Here is a 19,395-nt window from a genome sequence, read left to right on the forward strand (position 1 = left end):
TCGGCATTGACTGGCAGATGGAATTCGGAGGAGGCCCAGTCTGTGCGATCTAATTGGTCGATTTAGGGAGGTAATCGGCAGAAGGCGGTCTCTCAAGTACCCAGATCCACTACCATGGAGTGCTTTAAAGATGGTCATCAGTATCCTGAAGCGCACCCGGAGACCAACAGGTAGCCAGTGCAGCTCGCGGAGGACAGATGTAACGTGGGCGAACCGCGGTGCGCCCACTATCACTCGCGCGGCTGCATTTTGGACTAGCTGTAGTCGCCGGATGCACTTCAGGGGCAACCCCATGTAGAGCCCATTGCAGTATTCCAGTCTAGAGATCACAAGGGCTCGAGTGACTGTTGTGAGAGCCCCCCGATCTAAGTAGGGCCGCAACTGATAGATAGATAGATAGATAGATAGATAGATAGATAGATAGATAGATAGATAGATAGATAGATAGATAGATAGATAGATAGATAGATATAGAGATAGATATATTTCCCACTTCACTGCCAACCCCCTTTCCAAAATATGAACTATTCCTAAGGCCAGGGATGATTCTTTCCAGAAATATTTGATATTGAACTCTCCATTCCCCCCCACCCCCCACCCCAGCCAAACTATATGGTGTGAAATTTCATTAGTTTGCCTTGCCTTTCTGGAATCAGTACATAACAAGAATATGCATACTGCTTTGAAATATTTCCTCTCTGGGAGCCACATTGAAAGCAAATGGCAACAAGAGAGAAGAAGAAATTAGTCATTGTATATAATTATATGTCTCTTTATTTTTATTATTTTTTAGAAATGACTAATATTAGAAGAGAAGATAATTGAGAATGTAACAGGATGTGTTCTTTTTCATTGATTACAAAATGTATATATCACTTTCCCCAAGTTTCCAAATAGACTCAGAGTCCTCACTTGTTGTTTCCAAACAGTCTTAGTTTAAATAATCTGAGTGTCTTAGAGTCACTATTGAACCTAAGATGAGTAAAGTCCAAAACATGGTTACACAGAAATTCATATTGGATGAACATCAATATCTCACCACCATCACAGAGACCAGCTTGAGTGGAATGTGATGGAGATAATTTATCGCAGACTTGTCTTTCTGAGTTTTTGTACAAAACAGCAACTAAATTTAGGAGCAAACGATGTAACAGCAGTCAACTGTGGTTCTAATTACCTTTGTAATTAATATATATGAAAATAGGTATGATAACTGAATGAAAATGATTGAAAATTTCAGTTGGAGCAGATTGCTTTGCAAAATTGACTTGGCTTTTTTATTCCTGGAGTTCTACCCAAATATGCAAATAATATTTTAGTCCAGTCTCCTCTCACCCCAATTTTAGTATTGGTGAGTATAGCGTTTAGATTTAGAGCTGGCCCTTCTGGCTGACAATAATGATCAAATTCCAAGAACATGGAGAATACTGCAATCATTTGGACAGTTGGTGAGAATTTGTATCATGTATCCATGAATAAGCATATAGATTTTGCTGTGCATGGTGATGGGAAGCAAAAGTCCATAGCATCTGAAAACTCAACATAGATTGCAAATACTCATTTTATAACATAGAGCATTTCTTAGTAGAACATTGTCAAATTCCATTATTGTTATGCAATGCACCATTAACTAATAAAGCACTAAAATTGAGAAACCAATAAAACTGCCAAAAGGTTTCCAGGATATTTCTTCAAATTTCTAGGTAAATATTTCATAACACTTGAACCGTGCTACAATATGTATCCTTTCAAATCCCATGCTGGGAATTTAACAACAAAAGACCAGTAAGTATCAGTAATTGATGGATATGTCAAATTGGGGAGAAACCAAATATTGCACACATACATAGATCTTATGTAAAATCTTGGCAAATGTAACCCTATTAGTTTAAATTAATCTTAATAAAGGCAAAATTATTATTGTAACTGAAACTGGCCCATCACTTCTGCTTCAGGCTGAGATGTCAGTGTATAGCAAGTCCCTGGTTTAAGAGGGCCCTGTTTTAACCCTTAGTTAAGAATGGAGAAACTTGAAGCATTTAATTTACTTTGTTCTATCACATAGCCTCATTCTTATAAGTATTAGGATAGGAACTATATCACATATGGTAGTTATTGGATTTTTTGATTTGTCTATTGAGATAGTCACATTTGTATTTTCAGTTTGTGTTGCCCATTTCACTTTTTTTAAAAAAAGCCCTAATACCTTTTTAAAAAGCTTACTGTTTGTAAAAGCAATGCAACTTTTGTTTTCATTCTTTGTGCTTTGGGCATAATTCATAGTCATACATGATTCCATATTTGAAATTATATTGATATTGGAAGCCAGGTGTATCCATGCATTATTTCATTTTGCTCCCATTAATTTTAAATCAGCAGTAAATTTAACAGCCCAATATGGAATGTGAAGTTGTGAAAGCACTTCAGAGTATTTGAACTTAGAAGTGTTGCAGTTTTCAGCCATTTTTGAGACAGGCAGGGGAACACTCTCTCCAGTATTTACTTGACTTGAGTTGGACTTGAGGTAGGGGGATTGTGAGGAGGAGTTTCAAGGGGGTTAAATTTGATGGCTGGTTTATGGATAGTTAGACTGGTGGCTGTGTAGTCACATCAAAGAAGCCGCAGGAATAAATGTATTATGACTGACTAGTAAGGAATCTGGGTACTAGAATCATGCACCATCCAAAGTGATGATGAATGGAATACAAGAGAATGGTGTAGACAGAAGAGGAATTGTATTAATGTGGTGATATACTGAGGGAGATATTGCAGAAGGCAGGACAGGCTGCCTTCGGGGAATGCATGTCTTAGGCTATTCTTGTCCTCTAGTTTTAATCTGGGGAATTATATAGTAGTGCTTTAGTATTTAGTGTCTTGAACTAAATACTTCATTGAAATCTTGCACGATTTCAAATATTTTTTGTACAATGCCTGAGATATCTTTTCAGCTATATTATATGCTTGGATTCAGAAACCACGTTGGCTTCTGATATAATGTGTGATAAATAACTACATCAGTTGTTAAAAGAAAATGGCTACCCGTAACCCTTTTCTGGTGGTCTAATCAGATCTAACCTTGTTTAGCTGTTTTGAGATCAATTAAGAATGACTAGGTGCTGCCACCTGCTAAGAAGAATACACAAATATTTTAATGCCTGGATACCATTTCTTTTTAAAAGGACAAGAGCTACTTACTGGATATACAGAATATAAAACCCATAGAATGTAAAACTTGAAATGTGATTTGTCAAATCTGTATTGTCAAAACAGTTGAAAATATTATAAATTGCATACAAGAAACTTTTAAATCAATCCATATTATCATTTACTTTGTTGTTTGAATTGTTATTATATATATATTGGATAGTGTCACTTTTGTGCTTAGTATATTACTTAATTCCATATATATACACACATAGACACACACACACACACACACACACACACACACACACACATATATATATTTAAGTAATATACTAAGCACAAAAGTGACACTTTCCAATTCTATAGTTTAAATCCTGTTTTTGCTGTAACAGAGGGGGGGCAAGCTAGAAGCACCTTTGAAAAATATTATTTCTCTCCCCAATCTGAATAAAGACTCCACAGAGTATATTACAAGATAATGTTTTATAGTTGTACTGTTGTAGTGTGTAGTGTTGTAGTGTTGCATTTAGTTTTATTTAAAGTAACAAATAAATTTATTTCATATGTCTTGAACTTTAGACTACATTTTGCTCCATCAAAATCAACAGAGAGGCAACTGACTTTGCAAAAGGCAGAGGAAGAGAAAAACACAGATGACCCCGAAGACCTATTTGGTGATATCTGACTTTTCTGGAAGAAGGCTACAATTTTACTACAAGCTGCTAAAAATGTAATCAATTATCTCTTCCAAAGAAACTGTTTTACATACAGCAGTGGAGGGAGTTTCCTATTTGTACTGTAAAATAATATTCAACTAGTGTTTTATCTTTTGCTAATAAAGGTTGTACCCATGAATAGTCACTAACAGTCAACATTTTCCATTCAAGGCTTTACAGACTTCAGGGAGTTAATCTGCCTCCAGTTGATGTGAATGAGAAAATTTAATTAATCCTCAGGATTAAGAAAGACAATTACCAGAGCATCAAAATGGCAGCAATGAAAACTGGGAAGAAAGATGAAAGGCTGCGACCCATGGCTTCAGGCAGAAAGGTGTCTTGAAATCTCTATAGTTGTTTTATGATTAACGAAAATATATTTCCCAAATTAAGAATAGATACAGTGTCTCATCCATTAGACACTGTTTTCTTTCTGTTTGATCATCACTTTTAAATGTCCAAAATGAAGTCTCTTGCTGCAAAGATATTTTTAGGCCTTTACTCCATTTCCTTCTCAGTAATGGTCCCTAGCAACCATTGTTTTGACCCACAACTTCTGCCAGCACTCTTGGAATATCAAAAGCAAGGGTTTCTATGACATTTTGGAGATAAGGCAATATGTTTATATTGTTTTACGTTTTGAATTGGAGAATTCTTATTCATAAATAATGTTGCCATAATAGGCCAGTTTGTCCCCAGTCTTATATCTGGGTAAATTGAATTAAAACTCCCAGAACTCTCAGCCAATGAGGGAATTCTGCCAGTTTTAAATCTAGAAGATTGGACAAAGTCCGCACAAAACTTTTTAAAATGCTTATAATAATAGATTAATTATTAAAATGGTGAATTAAGATTGAAAATATTCTCAGCTATCAAATAACACTAATGAACAACTTTGGACTAGCCGCCTTCTTTCAGCCAACTCACTGCACAGGATTGTTATGGATTTTTAAAAAAAAGAACTGATAGACGTCTGCTATGTGTATTATCTTGATATGGAGCAAAAGTAGGATTATAAACTAATGAATAAGAATATGGGCACATATGCATGCTGTGGGGACTCTGGAGGCACATGATAGCATGTACTTAATGATGTCAGACAAATTATATAATTTATATTTTGATTAATGGCATTTCTTCAACAATCTTTCAAAGTCACAATAACACTGAATGAGGAGGCTTATGCCTAGTCCTTGAAATTGCATTGCAACATCTCTGTAGTTACATGATTTTGATTTAAGCATTTAGCAGAAACTAATTCACAATTATGAACGTTGCCTCTTGTCACTGTCATGTGCTGGCCATTTGCAACCTTCACTGTCAGCTTCTGACAATCAGTGGGAAAGTTGGCAGAAGATTGTCCATTGCAATCACATGAGGCTACACCAAATGACCATCTGGGATTTGCCTAATAGTTACAACTGAAATTCATGAATGAAGGCAAATGTTCATGTCCCAAGATCTCTCATTCTGGTGAGAGAAAAGTTCCCTGAGAATGGAGACTAAATCTTTGATTCCGGTGACTAACCCAGATTGGGCCCTACAAGAACTGAAATTGCTGGAATGGCTATTATTAAGATGGTGTAGTCATGTGACATCACACTTTACAACCATGTTGGTTAACAACAGAGCTTCCAATCCCGACTAGCTAATTGAGAACTATTTGTATTTGCCTCAGACCTCATACCCATGTATGTAATTGAAGCATTTGAAGAATGATGACATCACACCCATGCCATTTGATGCCAACATAGTTTGTTACAGACATCACTAGGAACACAGGCCAAATTAGAAATCTAAAAAGCCATTAGAAGCCAGATTGCCACTGAGTTGAGCCCATCTTTTATTCTATGAGCTTAAATTTAATTTATTTTTTCAATCTTAAGAGTATTTTTTTGCTTGTTTTTCCCACTACTTTTACAAAGTACTTGACCTTTGAAAAATTGCCTTGACATTTCATATAAACACAACCACTTAGTGTTTTGTTTGTTCAAGCATTCTACTATGGAAATTATCCTAGGGTTAAGCATTTATGCGAAGTATTCCTATAAGAAGTAATTTTAGGTCATTTCAATACTTTCTTAATTTACAGATTATCTGAATATTCAGTTCTGTATATAATTCTGGTTATGCCTGCTGAACCTGTATCTTCTGCTGGATAAAACTTTTGTGGTAGTGTTCTATTTTTGTTCTGTAAGCCTTGAATTTTCATTCTCCTGTCCCCACAACTAAGCTTGTAAGATTTTTCTTTCTTTCTTTTAATAAGACAATTAAAATACAGTTTTAAGTATTAGCTTAAACCTGGAAGTAGTCCTCAATGGAGCAAGCTAGTTTTTAAAAATGTCTGGAATACTGAAATAAGTCACTTTGAAAGAACTATCCATGGGAACAAACTATTGTCTGCAAACAATTGCATTGTTTTTTTTTAAATAGAGCAATATAAAAATAACTCGTAATTCCTACAATTTTCCTCAAAAGAAGTCTCTTGGAACAAAAAAATAGTGTACATAAGTAGCGAGGAAGTCAGCCATTTGGCTATTATTATTGTCTATCTCGAGCAAGGGGAAAAAATGATCCTATGAATATGAAAAAAAGAGGAAAATGGAACAGATCTCCAGTTTTCTTTTAAGATAACTGGCTTGGTCACATGATTATAAGCTGTTTCCCAGATACCAGACATAATTTAAAGAATTTTAGCTGCAAATAAGTCTTTTTATTATACTACATACAAATGCTGTGTTCTTCTAACAACATAAAACTCTAAGTTGTAAAAACAACATTATTTAATCAGTGAGATTACTGTTTTGTTATGAAATGTAAACTCCAACTAGTAGTAAAAGGATAATTACCCCATTTCTATAATTCTAATCTTGTAGATTACAGGTCAGGGGTTATTGATACAACTAGTAGGGCACTCTAAAGTGCTGCCCAGTTTCAGGAGGAAGAGGAACTAGAGAAGCTATAAATCACCTTTTATAATATCTTCTTAGTAGCTGTGTTAAGGAAAGTTTGCAGAAAATGCTTTCTTACTTTTAAATGTTTTCAAAGTTTTCCTAAAATGGCTATCAATAATGAAATCTCATACCAACCAAACTAAATATAAAACAGCAACCATTGATAAATCCATGAACCATAAACATTTTGGGTTACTATAACAAGTAGAAATGAGTACAATTAGTTTCATACAAACCTGATCTGAGCTAAGTGCCTTGCTTCAAACAATGCTTGGGCAATTGACTTGGACAGTATATATGGATCTTATAATGTCATTTTTGTATGTATAATCCAAATGTCATTTAGGTTTAGGTTGCGTTTATTTATAGGCCGCCCTTTTCCCTGAGGGGACTCAGGGCGGCTAACAACTTATGGGAGGGGAAGACATACAATAACATAAAAATACAATATATAACTAAGATCAAACAACATTCATTCAATATTCGGGCGGGGGCAAACTATGGTCTTTACCCCCAGGCCTGGCGGGATAGCCAGATCTTGAGGGCTGTGCGGAAGGTCTGAAGGGTGGTGAGGGTACGAATCTCCACGGGGAGATCGTTCCAGAGGGTCGGAGCTGCTACAGAAAAGGCTCTCCTCCGCGTAGTTGCCAGCCGACACTGGCTGGCAGATGGCACTCGGAGGAGGCCTAATCTGTGGGATCTTATGGGTCGAGAGGAGGTAATTGGCAGAAGGCGGTCTCCCAAGTACGCAGATCCACTACCATGAAGGGCTTTATAGGTAGTAAGAAGCACCTTGAAGTGCACACGGAGGCCAACAGGTAGCCAGTGCAGCTCGCGGAGGATAGGTGTTATGTGGGCGAACCGAGGTGCACCCACGATCACTCGCGCGGCCGCATTCTGGACTAGCTGAAGCCGCCGAATGCTCCTCAAGGGCAGCCCCATGTAGAGCACATTGCAGTATTCCAGCCTAGAGGTCACGAGGGCGCGAGTGACTGTTGTGAGAGCCTCCCGATTCAGGTAGGGTCGCAACTGGCGCACCAGGCGAACCTGGGCAAATGCCCCCCTGGTCACAGCCGACAGGTGGTGATCAAAAGTCAGCTGTGGATCCAGGAGGACTCCCAAGTTGCGAACCCTGTCTGAGGGGTGTAAATTTTGACCCCCCAGCCTGATCGTTGGTACACTAGCCAAATTTTTGGGAGGGAAACACAACAGCCACTCGGTCTTTTCTGGGTTGAGTACAAGCTTGTTAGCCCGCATCCAGTCCCTAACGGCTTCAAGACCCCGGTTCATCACGTCCACCGCTTCATTGAGTTGGCACGGGGCGGACAGATACAGCTGCGTATCGTCCACGTATTGGTGGTATCTTATCCCGTGCCTCCGAATGATCTCGCCCAGCGGTTTCATGTAGATGTTAAATAGTACGGGGGACAGGACCGACCCCTGCGGCACCCCATATGATAGGGGCCTCGTGGTCGATCTCTGACCCCCGACCAACACCGACTGCGACCTGTCTGAGAGGTAGGAGGAGAACCACCGTAAAACGGTGCCTCCCACCCCCACCTCCCGCAGTCGTCGCAGAAGGATACCATGGTCGATGGTATCGAAAGCCGCTGAGAGGTCGAGGAGAACCAAGATGGAGGCATAGCCTCCATCCCTGGCTCTCCAGAGATCATCGGTCAATGCGACCAAAGCGGTTTCTGTGCTGTAACCAGGTCTGAAGCCGGACTGGAAGGGGTCCAGGTAATCGGCTTCCTCCAAGGACCGTTGGAGCTGGTAGGCCACCACCTTCTCAACAACCTTCCCAATGAAGGGGAGGTTGGAGACTGGACGATAGTTGTTAAGTATGGCTGGATCCAAAGATGGTTTCTTCAGGAGGGGTCTCACCACCGCCGTTTTAAGTGCGGCGGGGAAGTGCCCCTCCCGAAGTGAGGCGGTAATAACCGCTTGGATCCAGCCCCGTGTCACCTCCCCGCTGTTAGCAACCAGCCAGGAGGGACACGGGTCCAGTACACAGGTGGAGGCACTCACAGCCCTCATGGCCTTGTCCACGTCCCCAGAAGTAACATCCTGAAACTCAACCCAGCGATGGTCAACCAACTCGTCCTCTCGTGCCTCGGCTGGCTCTGCAAAGGTGGAGTCCAAATCCGACCGAAACCGAGCAACTTTGTCCGCCAAGAACTGGGCATAATCCTCAGCCCTACCCTGCAAGGGGTCCCCCGTATCCCTCTTATTTAAGAGGGAGCGGGTTATCCTAAACAGGGCGGCTGGACGAGACTCGGCGGACGCAACCAAGGTGGCAATATAAGATCTCTTTGCTGCCCTAAGTGCCCTGATGTAATCCTTGGTGCAGGTTGTTAAGAGTGCTCGGTTCGGTTCGGATTTATCGGACCTCCACAAGTGCTCTAGGCGTCTCCTCCGGCGCTTCCTCTCCCGGAGCTCCTCGGTGAACCAAGGAGGCCTCCGGGATCCGCCGCCTCGGACATATTTATGTATGTATTATCTAGTGCATGTTCTCATCTTTTCACAGAGAGTACTGCCAGCATATTTGTGTAATAAAGTCAATTTCATAATTACCTGAAATAAAGGAATATGAGAACTTCAAACTGATTACATGGTTTTTCATAGAGACAGCACTTCACAGTTAAGACTGTCCACTGCCTATAGTTTCCTGTTTATAATGCCTCCATCATATATGGACTGAGTCCTGCCTCAACCATTATTCTATATAAAATGAATAAATAAATAAATTACATTCAGTTGCATATGTGTATAATTTGTAACTGTTTTTGTATTTTCATGGTTTTAATTATTGTAATACTATTTGCCACTATTTGTCAATTTGAGATAGGTATATATAGAAATTGAATAAATAAATAAATTCCATAAACAATTGCTATATCAACCTGTCTGTCAATGTGGTCGCTTCCAGATTCCTTTGAGCTATAGCAACAAAGCTGTCATAGGACAAGAAATTCTGAGAAATCTTACAATCCTGTATAAACAAACTTGAAGAGAAACCTGGATCTACATGTTTTTGAACACTGAATTTGAATAATACTTTTCTGGAAATGTAATGGAAATTATTTTTATGAGTAATCTCAAGCACAAACACTAATTCATTCAAAAAGAAAGAAATTTAAACCTAGATTCTGTTTTTGGAACAAAACTGTTGAATCTATGAACTAATAACCCATTGTAATGATACAAGTCTGAATGTTTCTCTTGACCTTAAATAGTTGTTTCGTTTTATTTAGAATGACATTTCCAGGAAACTTTATGTTCTGGTGCCATTAAAGTTTCTGTAATTAAGCACTGGGTGTTTGGTGATGACTGTTGGAGTTGCCTAGTAACATCAGCAATGCAGTGATTCCCCTTTCACTCTATCCTAGAAAAATGAACATTTCATGGGAAACAGCATAGAATATACACTGCAGAATCTGGATACATTCAGCAAGAACACTCAGTGTGCCAGATAATGCATCATGGAGTTCCTTAACTGACAAACAGAGGATGCTACTGGTTATGAAATCATAGGCTGTGCGTCTAGACATACTGAAGTGGGTATACTATGCAAGAATCATAGATGTTGAAGATCAGCCTTCCTCTAACCTTTAGTTGTTTGAGAGTGCAGCTCCCATCATTTTCAGACAGCAAAATCATTGATGGGATTCTAATTCAATGTATCTGGCTTGTACCACATCGGGACAGTTCTTGTAACAGGAAGAAGAAATGGCAGGAAAGAAGTTTATTGCCTTCAAATGTATTTGCTACAATAAATCAGATTCTTTGCAATAATATTTTTCTTAGATGCCACGGGACCATTAATCTTTTTCCTGTTGAAAATCAGCATAAGTACTATTTTGGGTCAGGGGGATAGCCACTTGGGTAAAGATATCTAGATTTTCCAGTTTTTCTCAAGCAGTAGCTCTTAATGTAAGTTTTCTCCAGGACCTACCAAGATTGTACTAGTAAATTTTAAGAGTGAAAGAATATGACAGATCCTATAGATCCAGCAGATTCCATAAGCATAATCCAAGTGTGTATGTATGTTTATCACATGCACACACCACAGGTTAGATTTGTATTCATAATTTATTTTCTTCTCAGAATTATGTGCTCAACCTAAATAGTATTACTTGGGAATGAATTCTATTGAGTTCAAGAAAGGTGGTTTGATGTAGTGATTAAGGCACTAGGCTAAAAATTGCGAGACTCTGAGTTCTAGTCTTGTCTCAGGCATGAAAGATTGAATGGGTGATTTTGAGGTAACTGTCCATATAATTTCAGGCTTCTAAATAAACATTAATTTTTGTTTGTATTCAGTACCTAATGCCTCTTGTTGCAGTATCCAAAATAGTCAGCCAGCATCAATGGATTCCAATTGTCCTGATATCGTTTGTCCATTTTGGCACATCAGCACTTTTCCAGTCCTCTGGTAGTTCCCTGGTGCTCCAGGATCTCTGAAAGATATAGTTCAGTGGTTCTGAGATCTCGTCTCCCAGTTCCTTCAGAATTCTGGGGTGTAATCCATCCGGTCCTGGTGATTTGAACTCGTTTAGGGTAGACAGGTGCTCACTTACCATTTTCTTCCCTATTTCAACTTGTGTTCCTAATCTGATTTTTGTGGTGCTGTTTTTGATAGGTTGGACTGTTTTATCCCTTTGTGTAAAGACAGATACAAAACATGAGTTAGAGTATTCTGCTTTCTCCCTGTTGCTTGTCACCTTCTTGCCACTTTCTCCCAGCAATGGACCAATTGTTTCCTTAACTTTTTTCTTGTTTTTAACATGTTGGAAGAAGCTTTTTTGTTATTTTTTTACTTTTGTGGCAATTCTTTCTTCATTGTGAGCCTCAGCTTTCCTCACTTCATCTTTATATGCTCGGGCTATTTGCTGATATTCTGCCTTAGTTATGTCCTCCACTTTCCACTTTTTATACTTATCTTTTTTGTCTTTCAATTTGTCAGAGAGTTCTTTATGCAGCCATGCTGGTTTCTTTTGGGAGCTATTATTTTTCTTCTTCATTGGTATAGTGCTAGACTGGGCTTTTGTAATCTCATTTTTCAAAATTTCCCAAGCATCTTGAGTTGTTTTCCCCTTAAGGATTCTCATCCATGGAATTCTTTCCAAGCTCTCTCTAAGTTTATGGAAATTAGCTCTCTTAAAGTCCAAGACTCTAGTTTCACTTTGTTCTACTACTTGTGTTTGCATAATGTTGAATTCCAATATTGCATGGTCACTTGCCCCCAGGGTTCCTATGGCTTCAACACCTTCTATCATTTCCTCTCTGTTAGTGAGAATTAAGTCCAATATGGCTGATCCCTTTGTTCCCTTCTCTACTTTTTGGGAAACAAAGTTGTCTGCTAGTTTGTTAGGAACCTGTTGGATCTTCCACTTGGTGCAGTGTTTGTTTCCCAGTTGATGTCAGGGTAGTTAAAATCCCCACTACTATTGTGGTGTGCTTCCTACATATCTTAGTTAGCTGAGTAGCAAAAAGTTCATCTACTTCCTCTGCTTGATTGGGTGGCCTGCAGCGTTCCCTCTAAGCTGCGCGTGTGAGTGGCCGCGCAGGTAACAAAGAAACACCGCGCACAAGTTTCAAACTGCAGCGCAGTGTTTTTTTAATGTCTTTAAATGTGACTGAAAATATCCCCCTTCCCTCCCTTCTGAACACTGACTTCTGATTGGTGAAATCAAGGAAGACTCTGCCCGGAGACCGATGACGCTGCAGAAGGGAGAATTCCCATTGGTCCTCTGGGGCTTCGTCAGTTCCTGGGAAAATGGGATTTGCTGGTTGTAGCCTGCGTTTCTCTGCACATCCGGGGTTTCTCAGGCATTGCCTCATCTGAAGCCCCGTTCTGGGCTCAGCATTTTTTCTGCGATCCCTTCGCAGGGAGAGAGAAGCAGCGTGGGATTGGACTGCCTGAACCAAAGGGGTCCATGGGATCTTGAGACTTGATTTTTGAGCAGTACCAATCCTTTCCACTCTTTCCTTTTCCTTTCTGTCCTTCTAACTTCCTTTCTTTTTCTTTTCCTTTCTCTTTGCCTTTCCTTCTTTTCCATTTCCTTTTCTTTCTCCTTTTCCTTTCCCTTTTCCTTTACTTCTTTTCCTTTCCTTCTTTTCCATTTCCTTTTCTTTCTCCTTTCCTTTCCTTTTTCCTATCCTTTCTCTTTTCCTTTCCTTTCTTCTTTCCCATTTCCTTTCCTTTTTCCTTTCCTTCTTTTCTATTTCCTTTCACTTTTCCTTTCCTTTCTCCTTTCCTTTCCTTTTTCCTTTCCTTCTTTTCCATTTCCTTTTCTTTTTCCTTTCCTTTCTCCTTTCCTTTCCTTTTTCCTTTCCTTCTTTCCCATTTCCTTTTCTTTTTCCTTTCCTTCTTTTCTATTTCCTTTCCTTTTTCCTTTCCTTTTCTTGTTTCCCATTTTCTTTCCTTTCCCTCCCCCTCCCCTCCTTTCCTTCCTGGGGGTCTGAGGGAGAGGGTGGGGACCCTTTTCCTCCTTGCCCCCCTCCCAACATCTGCTCTGATGGCAATTATGGCTAAAAAAAATTCAGGTGCTCAGGCATGAAAATGCTGCTCGAACACTACTTTTCCACACACACGGAAAAAAAATTAGAGGAAACATTGGTGGCCTGTATGTAGTATAGACCTATGGCAATGTCATTTCCCCCCAACCTTTAATATTGACCCAAATGCATTCAAGATAGTTCTCATCATTGTTGTGCTCTATTTCTGTAGAGAGGTAATTGTTTCTTATATATAGTGCAACTCCACCTCCTCTTTTATTTGGTCTATTTCTTTTAAATAATTTAAATCCTTCTAGCTGTATGTTCCATTTGTCGGTTTCATCCCACCAAGTTTCTGTAATGGCAACAATATCATATCTGCCCTCTTTTACTTGAATTTCTAATTCGCTCTGTTTATTCCTCATACTCTGTGCATTGGTGTATAGACATTTGAGTCAATTTTGATTGACCCTGTGTTTACTGTCTACATAACCTGTGTTGTGCCTGACTGCCCCTATTTTCTTGCCACTTGTATGATTCATGCACATGGTATGGCACTCACTATTAAATGCTTGGTTTTGCTTGACAGTGGGAGTGGTAATCTTACCAGCACAATCATCTGTGTTACATGCACTGATAGCCCTATGAATTTTAGATTGCTGGGGACAGAAATGTTTTGTATCAATTAATTCTCTGTCCCTGCTGTTCAGTTTAAGTGTTTATCCAGAAAATCTGTGAATTTAATGCCAAGTAACTCAGTCCCTTTCTTGGATGGGTGCAAACCATCTCTTTTGTACAGTTTTTCATTGGACCAGCTGCAGACATGACTAATAAAACCAAAACCTTCCCTTTTACACCACTCCTTTAGCCACACATTAAACTCTACTACACACTGGCCCTTCCCTTTTTGTTTCTTATATACTGGTAAAACCTCTGAAAAGATAAGCCTACAACCTATACTACTAAGTTCATACCCCAAGCTCTGGAAATCATTCTTCACAGAAAGTACACCTTTTTGGGACAGATCATTTGTGCCAAGATGTATAATAGCATCAACATCACAGTCCTTACTTGCATTCTTGACTATCCTAAGAATACACCTCTTGTCTCTGTTGGCAGTAGCACCTGGCAGACACCTGACCTCTTTTAAAACCTCCATATCCTTTTCTAAATTTACATTCCTTATGATTGAATCATCAACCAGAAGGTGACTTCTCTTTTTGCATACCTTGCTCTTCTTGTGCGACTGATGTGTGATACCTGGTTCCCCATTTCGCCTTTCCGAAGTAAGTTCTTCATTTTGGACCATGATCCCCTGCTTATTTGAGTCATCATTATCACAACTACCTTGACCTGCCTCTTTAGTGTTCCCATTAAGGTCAGAAAGGGCGCTATATCTGTTATGCTGGGTCACAGCAAAGGTTTTGTGTTTATGGTTCACAGCTCTCACCCTGCCAGATCCCACAGTTGTCCAGACTGCTCTTCTCCTGTGGGATCTTTGCGGTAGGGGGGGCTGATAGTGTGGCATCTCCAGTTCATATGCTTTCTTAACAAGTCCAGTATGACTTTGAGGCTTAAGTGTGTATTTGCCACAAAATTAGCAGGACATATCATGGCTGTTCTGATATTGAGGAGACATTTCTGTTGTCACTAGTTGACCAATAACAAGTCTATAACTTGCGTACTTGCTATGTAAATTACATGTACATAGACAGCCCTATCCCTGAAACAATCACAACAAAATACATGGAAACTGATATCAATAAACTGAGTAGCATCTGTGTATGCGAGCTGCTTTTATAGCCTTTCCAGGTAGCATCCATCCAGCCTAACCATGTCAAGGAATGCCCAAACTGTACCAGTTCCATAAACGTTATGCTATATGTTCTAAGTGCATAACTGGATCTACATGAGCTACACTCTCATAGACACATACGGTGCATCTTATAAGCAAACAAGTGAAAATTAGTAAACTTAAAATATGTATAAGAAGAAATTGCAAAAGCAGATTTCTATAAAATGGTATGTGATAGGTTAAATAACAGGATATTTTTGTGATTAGCAGCAAAAAAAATCCCTACCGTATGTTCAGCAAGCAAAATCTTTGTTGCCCTGTGAAATAAACTGGATTGGCTTAACAACATAATGCTGTCACCATACATATTTGTCTCTCTTATATAGGCATTCACATATATATGCAGAGTGTATCAAGTCAGGCCCCAAAGACAATTTATTATATACATTACAGTAAATGTTTGGCATGATTGCCATTTACCTTTAAGCACTTGTTTGTTCATTTTACGCACAACCTGTGAACATTAAGTATAGTAACATTTTCTCTGGAAAAAATATATTAATAAACTTATGTGATTGGCCTAAGTGGTCTGACTTTTGGTAGACCTTGTATGTGTGTATGTAGGACTATATTCTCATTTTAATGACATAAATAATAATAAAATGTGAAGCATTATTACTACCTCATGAATTTGTCTCAATAAATATAGTTAAAACCATGATGAGGCAGACAACGGATATGATTTCTGTTCTGACAAAAAAAGTGCTAGAGTTTTCATTCACCATGACCAGTAAAATTGCTTTTCAAATGCAAGTTTACAAGATATTGCTGTTTTTATTTATAGTCCTTTTCTCTTGTAATGTTATTATAAATAAAAGAAGTAGAAAATAAATCTTTAGTTTTATTTGCATGATTGCATGATGTGGAAATAGCTGCTCTTCAGATAACATAATGTGGTTCCAGAAATGCAACTATGAGGTTGAAGCATAGTAACTTTTTGATAAATTGTTTAGTGGCTTTTAATGGAAATAACTGTACGGTAATATACAATAGCTGCTTCTTTCACTGTCCTTGATGGGCAGTAGAAAACTGTTGCAAATTGGCAGCTCTCCAATCAGGTTAAATGTATTCCTTATTCACAATTGACTTTGGGAGGTTGTTAGGCAAGGTGAGTCATTCTGATTTATGACAGCTATTCAGCCGTGAGCTGAAGTATGAACTTATCTTGACACATAGTTCACCTGGAGAATTGCAGAACACAATGCAGTGCTTTCCACTGTATTACTTTTTTTTTTTTTGGTAGCCATTCTTTCCCTGAAATGTTAATGAAATAAAAACAATGTCTGCAAGACAGATTGATGAAAGGTTTAATGCAAGTAAAATTCAACCAATAGAAAGATCACAATGTATGATACTGGAAATACACTCTTCCATCTGTTTCCACGTGTGCTAAGGATAATGAGGCCAAGGAAGCTTGGTTAATTGGAGCTGACAGCTATTCATGATAGAGATATGTATCAAATAAGGCAAATAAGCACTTTCTAGACTCAGGGCAAATATCACATATCACTTAGGGCCCTCTTCCCCAAAGCTTGGGGTGTGGCTCTCAGAGTTTCTCCAAAAGTTTTTGCTGAATTGCAATTTTGGACATTCTAGAAGAAGAAAATCATTAACTATATGGGAGGTGGGGTGATCATGTTAATTGCCTTAATTTAATTTAATTTAACCTTGAAATGAAATTAAATCAAACCAAGCTTTGTGCTTCCTTTGTCTTCATCCCATTCCCACACACTTGATTGTAATCCTCAGCATGATATGCACAGATGCACTGAAGCCTCACATACATACACAGCACTTTACATACAAATCGGGAAGAGCCACAGTATTAGAGTATGTTCCAGTTAGATTATTGCATTCTAAAACATATTTCCAAATAGTGGAAAGAGCATGCCAAAAGGAAATAGTTTCATAATCACTAATGAATCTTTTTTTTAAAACAAAATCTGTTCTTTGCAATAGAATAATATTTTTTGCATTTCTGTGGAAATCCAGCATGTCTTCATTAATGTGGCAATTAACCTAACTGTAAATAGAACAGGAAAAGATTTACTAAGATGTATTTATTTATTTAATTTGTTTAATAAATATATATGCCACCTATTCTCAAGGCCGTGGGCTTCCAGCAACAACCTTGGATAAAAAAGTACTGTACTCATAGCATGATGAAATTAAATAAATAAGTAAGTAAGTAAGTAAATAAAAAAATAAATGATTAAAAATCTGCCTCTTTTGTACATATGGGTGATGTACAAAGGGACTGGAGCTTTTATCATGCTCTGATCATCATCTTGCCTTTGCTTCTTTTTTTTAAAGAAAAAAATAATTCTTCTAGCCACCACTATGTTCTTTGGTCCCTGTTTTTTCCTCCTCACAACTACCTGGTAAGGTTTGCTTGCTGAGAGATAACTGGCCCCAAATCAGGGGTGGGTTTCTCGCCCCGTTCCAACCGGTTCGGTTGGAACGAGGCCGGCGGCGTCCTCGCGCACGCATGCGGTGCGCGCGTGCACGCACACGGTGCACACATGCATACTAGCGTCTGCGCGATGCTCCAGCTGCTCCTGGAGGATCGCGCAGGCGCTGTTTGCGTTCTGCGCATGCGTGGAAGCGCAGAATTCGTAAAAACTGGGTAAGGAGCGGGCGCGGGTGTGCAGGTGCGCGCGGGTGCGCGCGGGTGCGGGGGGCGGCTTTTCCGTTCCCGGAAGTTACTTACTTCCGGGTTCGGCGACCAACCGGATTGCAGGGACCGGTGCGAACCGGTTGAAACCCACCCCTGCCCCAAATCATTTATTGAGCTTGATGGCTGTGAGAACTTGAGTCCAACCTTTTAAGCCACCCTTTCAGACATTTCATTTTTGCCTTTTTTCGAAGTCTCCTATAGGTCTCCTTTTTCCAACTGGATTTTGGATAGATCTCCTTAACAATACCATTTAAGCAAGGAAGAAGCACAGAATTATGTCAAATTGTTACTAAAATGTGAAGCTTCTTGTATAGTAATTGCCTCAGTATCACACACTTAAATTCTTCCAGAACTTTTGCTCCTAAAGGCTGTTCTAGTGTCAAACTGCATTATTTAGCTCAGCTGATATTACCTCAGTCAAAAGAATAGGATTTTTTTTTTTACATTTTTAGCAGGGTTAAATAGCCTTTGGCTTATGTTGCAAAATGTAAGACTTGAAATAAGGCATAGAGTTGGGCAATGCCTCTGCTTTAAGGAATCTACTTGTTAAAAATAATGAGATGATTAAATCAACAACACTCTTTTTTCAGACTGGCAGAAGCTTGACAGAAGTTGTCATGCTTTAATGAAAAGTAGAAAAGTGCTGTCCTTATGAAAAGTGAAAAACAGTTCTTTTGAATCGTCATCAGTGAACATCCCTAATAAATAATTGGATTATCCTCTGCAAAAAGCCACATGGAAATATATCTTTCTTTAGCCACATGTTTCTAAAATGAAGCCATCTCTGTGTGTTGGTAATGTTGCTGGCATTCTCAATGGGTCATAAGTAGGTCTCTGGAAGGCTTTTGTATATTTATTTTTATTTATTAAACTTGTGTACCACTCATCTCATCTAGAAGTGTCTTTGGGTCACTATAAAAGCCAACGAACTTTAAAAGCCTAAAACAATAAATAATAATAATGGTGATTAATTTATTCATGCTTGACTGTTTGTATTTTCCTGAAATAAAATTTGGGGCCATTCAGACTTGATCTCTTGGATCATAAAGTTCTAGGCTTAAGATATTTGTCTAAAATTACCTGGAATAATTTTGCTTACAATGGAGAATGGAAGAGTGTGATATATAAAAATATGTTCTTATTTTTTCACAGTCAATTGTTATTCTTCTGGAATTATGAATAATACTTTATTTACAAATAGATTTAAATCATGGCATATATCTTATTCCTAACGAATACAATCTATTGAGAAATTGACCTGCATGAAACTCACTTTTTAAAAAAGGTGGAAAATAATCCAAGTATTCAGTTCTTATTTAGTTAACAGAACTGGTAAAGAACCAAATATTTAAACATTTATAAAAGGTACCATTTTAAAAAATCTGATAATTCTGAAGTTAAGATTTTGTAGGCAAAGTGGAAATATGAATCATTATTTGTGAGTGCTTGTTGCTGGGATCCCTGATACAGGGAAATGAAAGCAGAAGTTATTAAAAAAAGGACAACTAGTGCTGAGATTTGTAGTAACTTTGAAGCTGTTCAAGA

General features: G+C 38.7%; 1 protein-coding gene across 3 annotated transcripts in view; it reads left to right on the forward strand.

Annotated features, from left to right (window-relative positions):
- XRCC4 (X-ray repair cross complementing 4) overlaps nucleotides 1-19,395 on the forward strand; it is a 126,720-nt gene that overhangs the window by 94,479 nt on the left and 12,846 nt on the right. Inside the window, exons 8-9 of one of the 3 annotated variants that reach the window (XM_087715690.1) lie at nucleotides 3,727-3,877; nucleotides 4,035-7,159. The exons of 1 other annotated variant lie outside the window; for it this stretch is intronic. In XM_087715690.1, the coding sequence (XP_087571816.1) occupies nucleotides 3,727-3,832 (106 nt within the window). In that variant the 3' untranslated portion in view covers nucleotides 3,833-3,877; nucleotides 4,035-7,159. Of the gene's footprint in view, nucleotides 1-3,726; nucleotides 7,160-19,395 lie in introns of those variants that run through there. One more of the 3 variants, XM_014057242.2, reaches the window with a different exon arrangement.

Source organism: Thamnophis sirtalis, unplaced genomic scaffold, assembly GCF_051295495.1.
Source record: "Thamnophis sirtalis isolate CommonGarterSnake01/CBP01778 unplaced genomic scaffold, rThaSir2_p1.2 scaffold_5, whole genome shotgun sequence".
Taxonomy (NCBI): domain Eukaryota; kingdom Metazoa; phylum Chordata; class Lepidosauria; order Squamata; family Natricidae; genus Thamnophis; species Thamnophis sirtalis.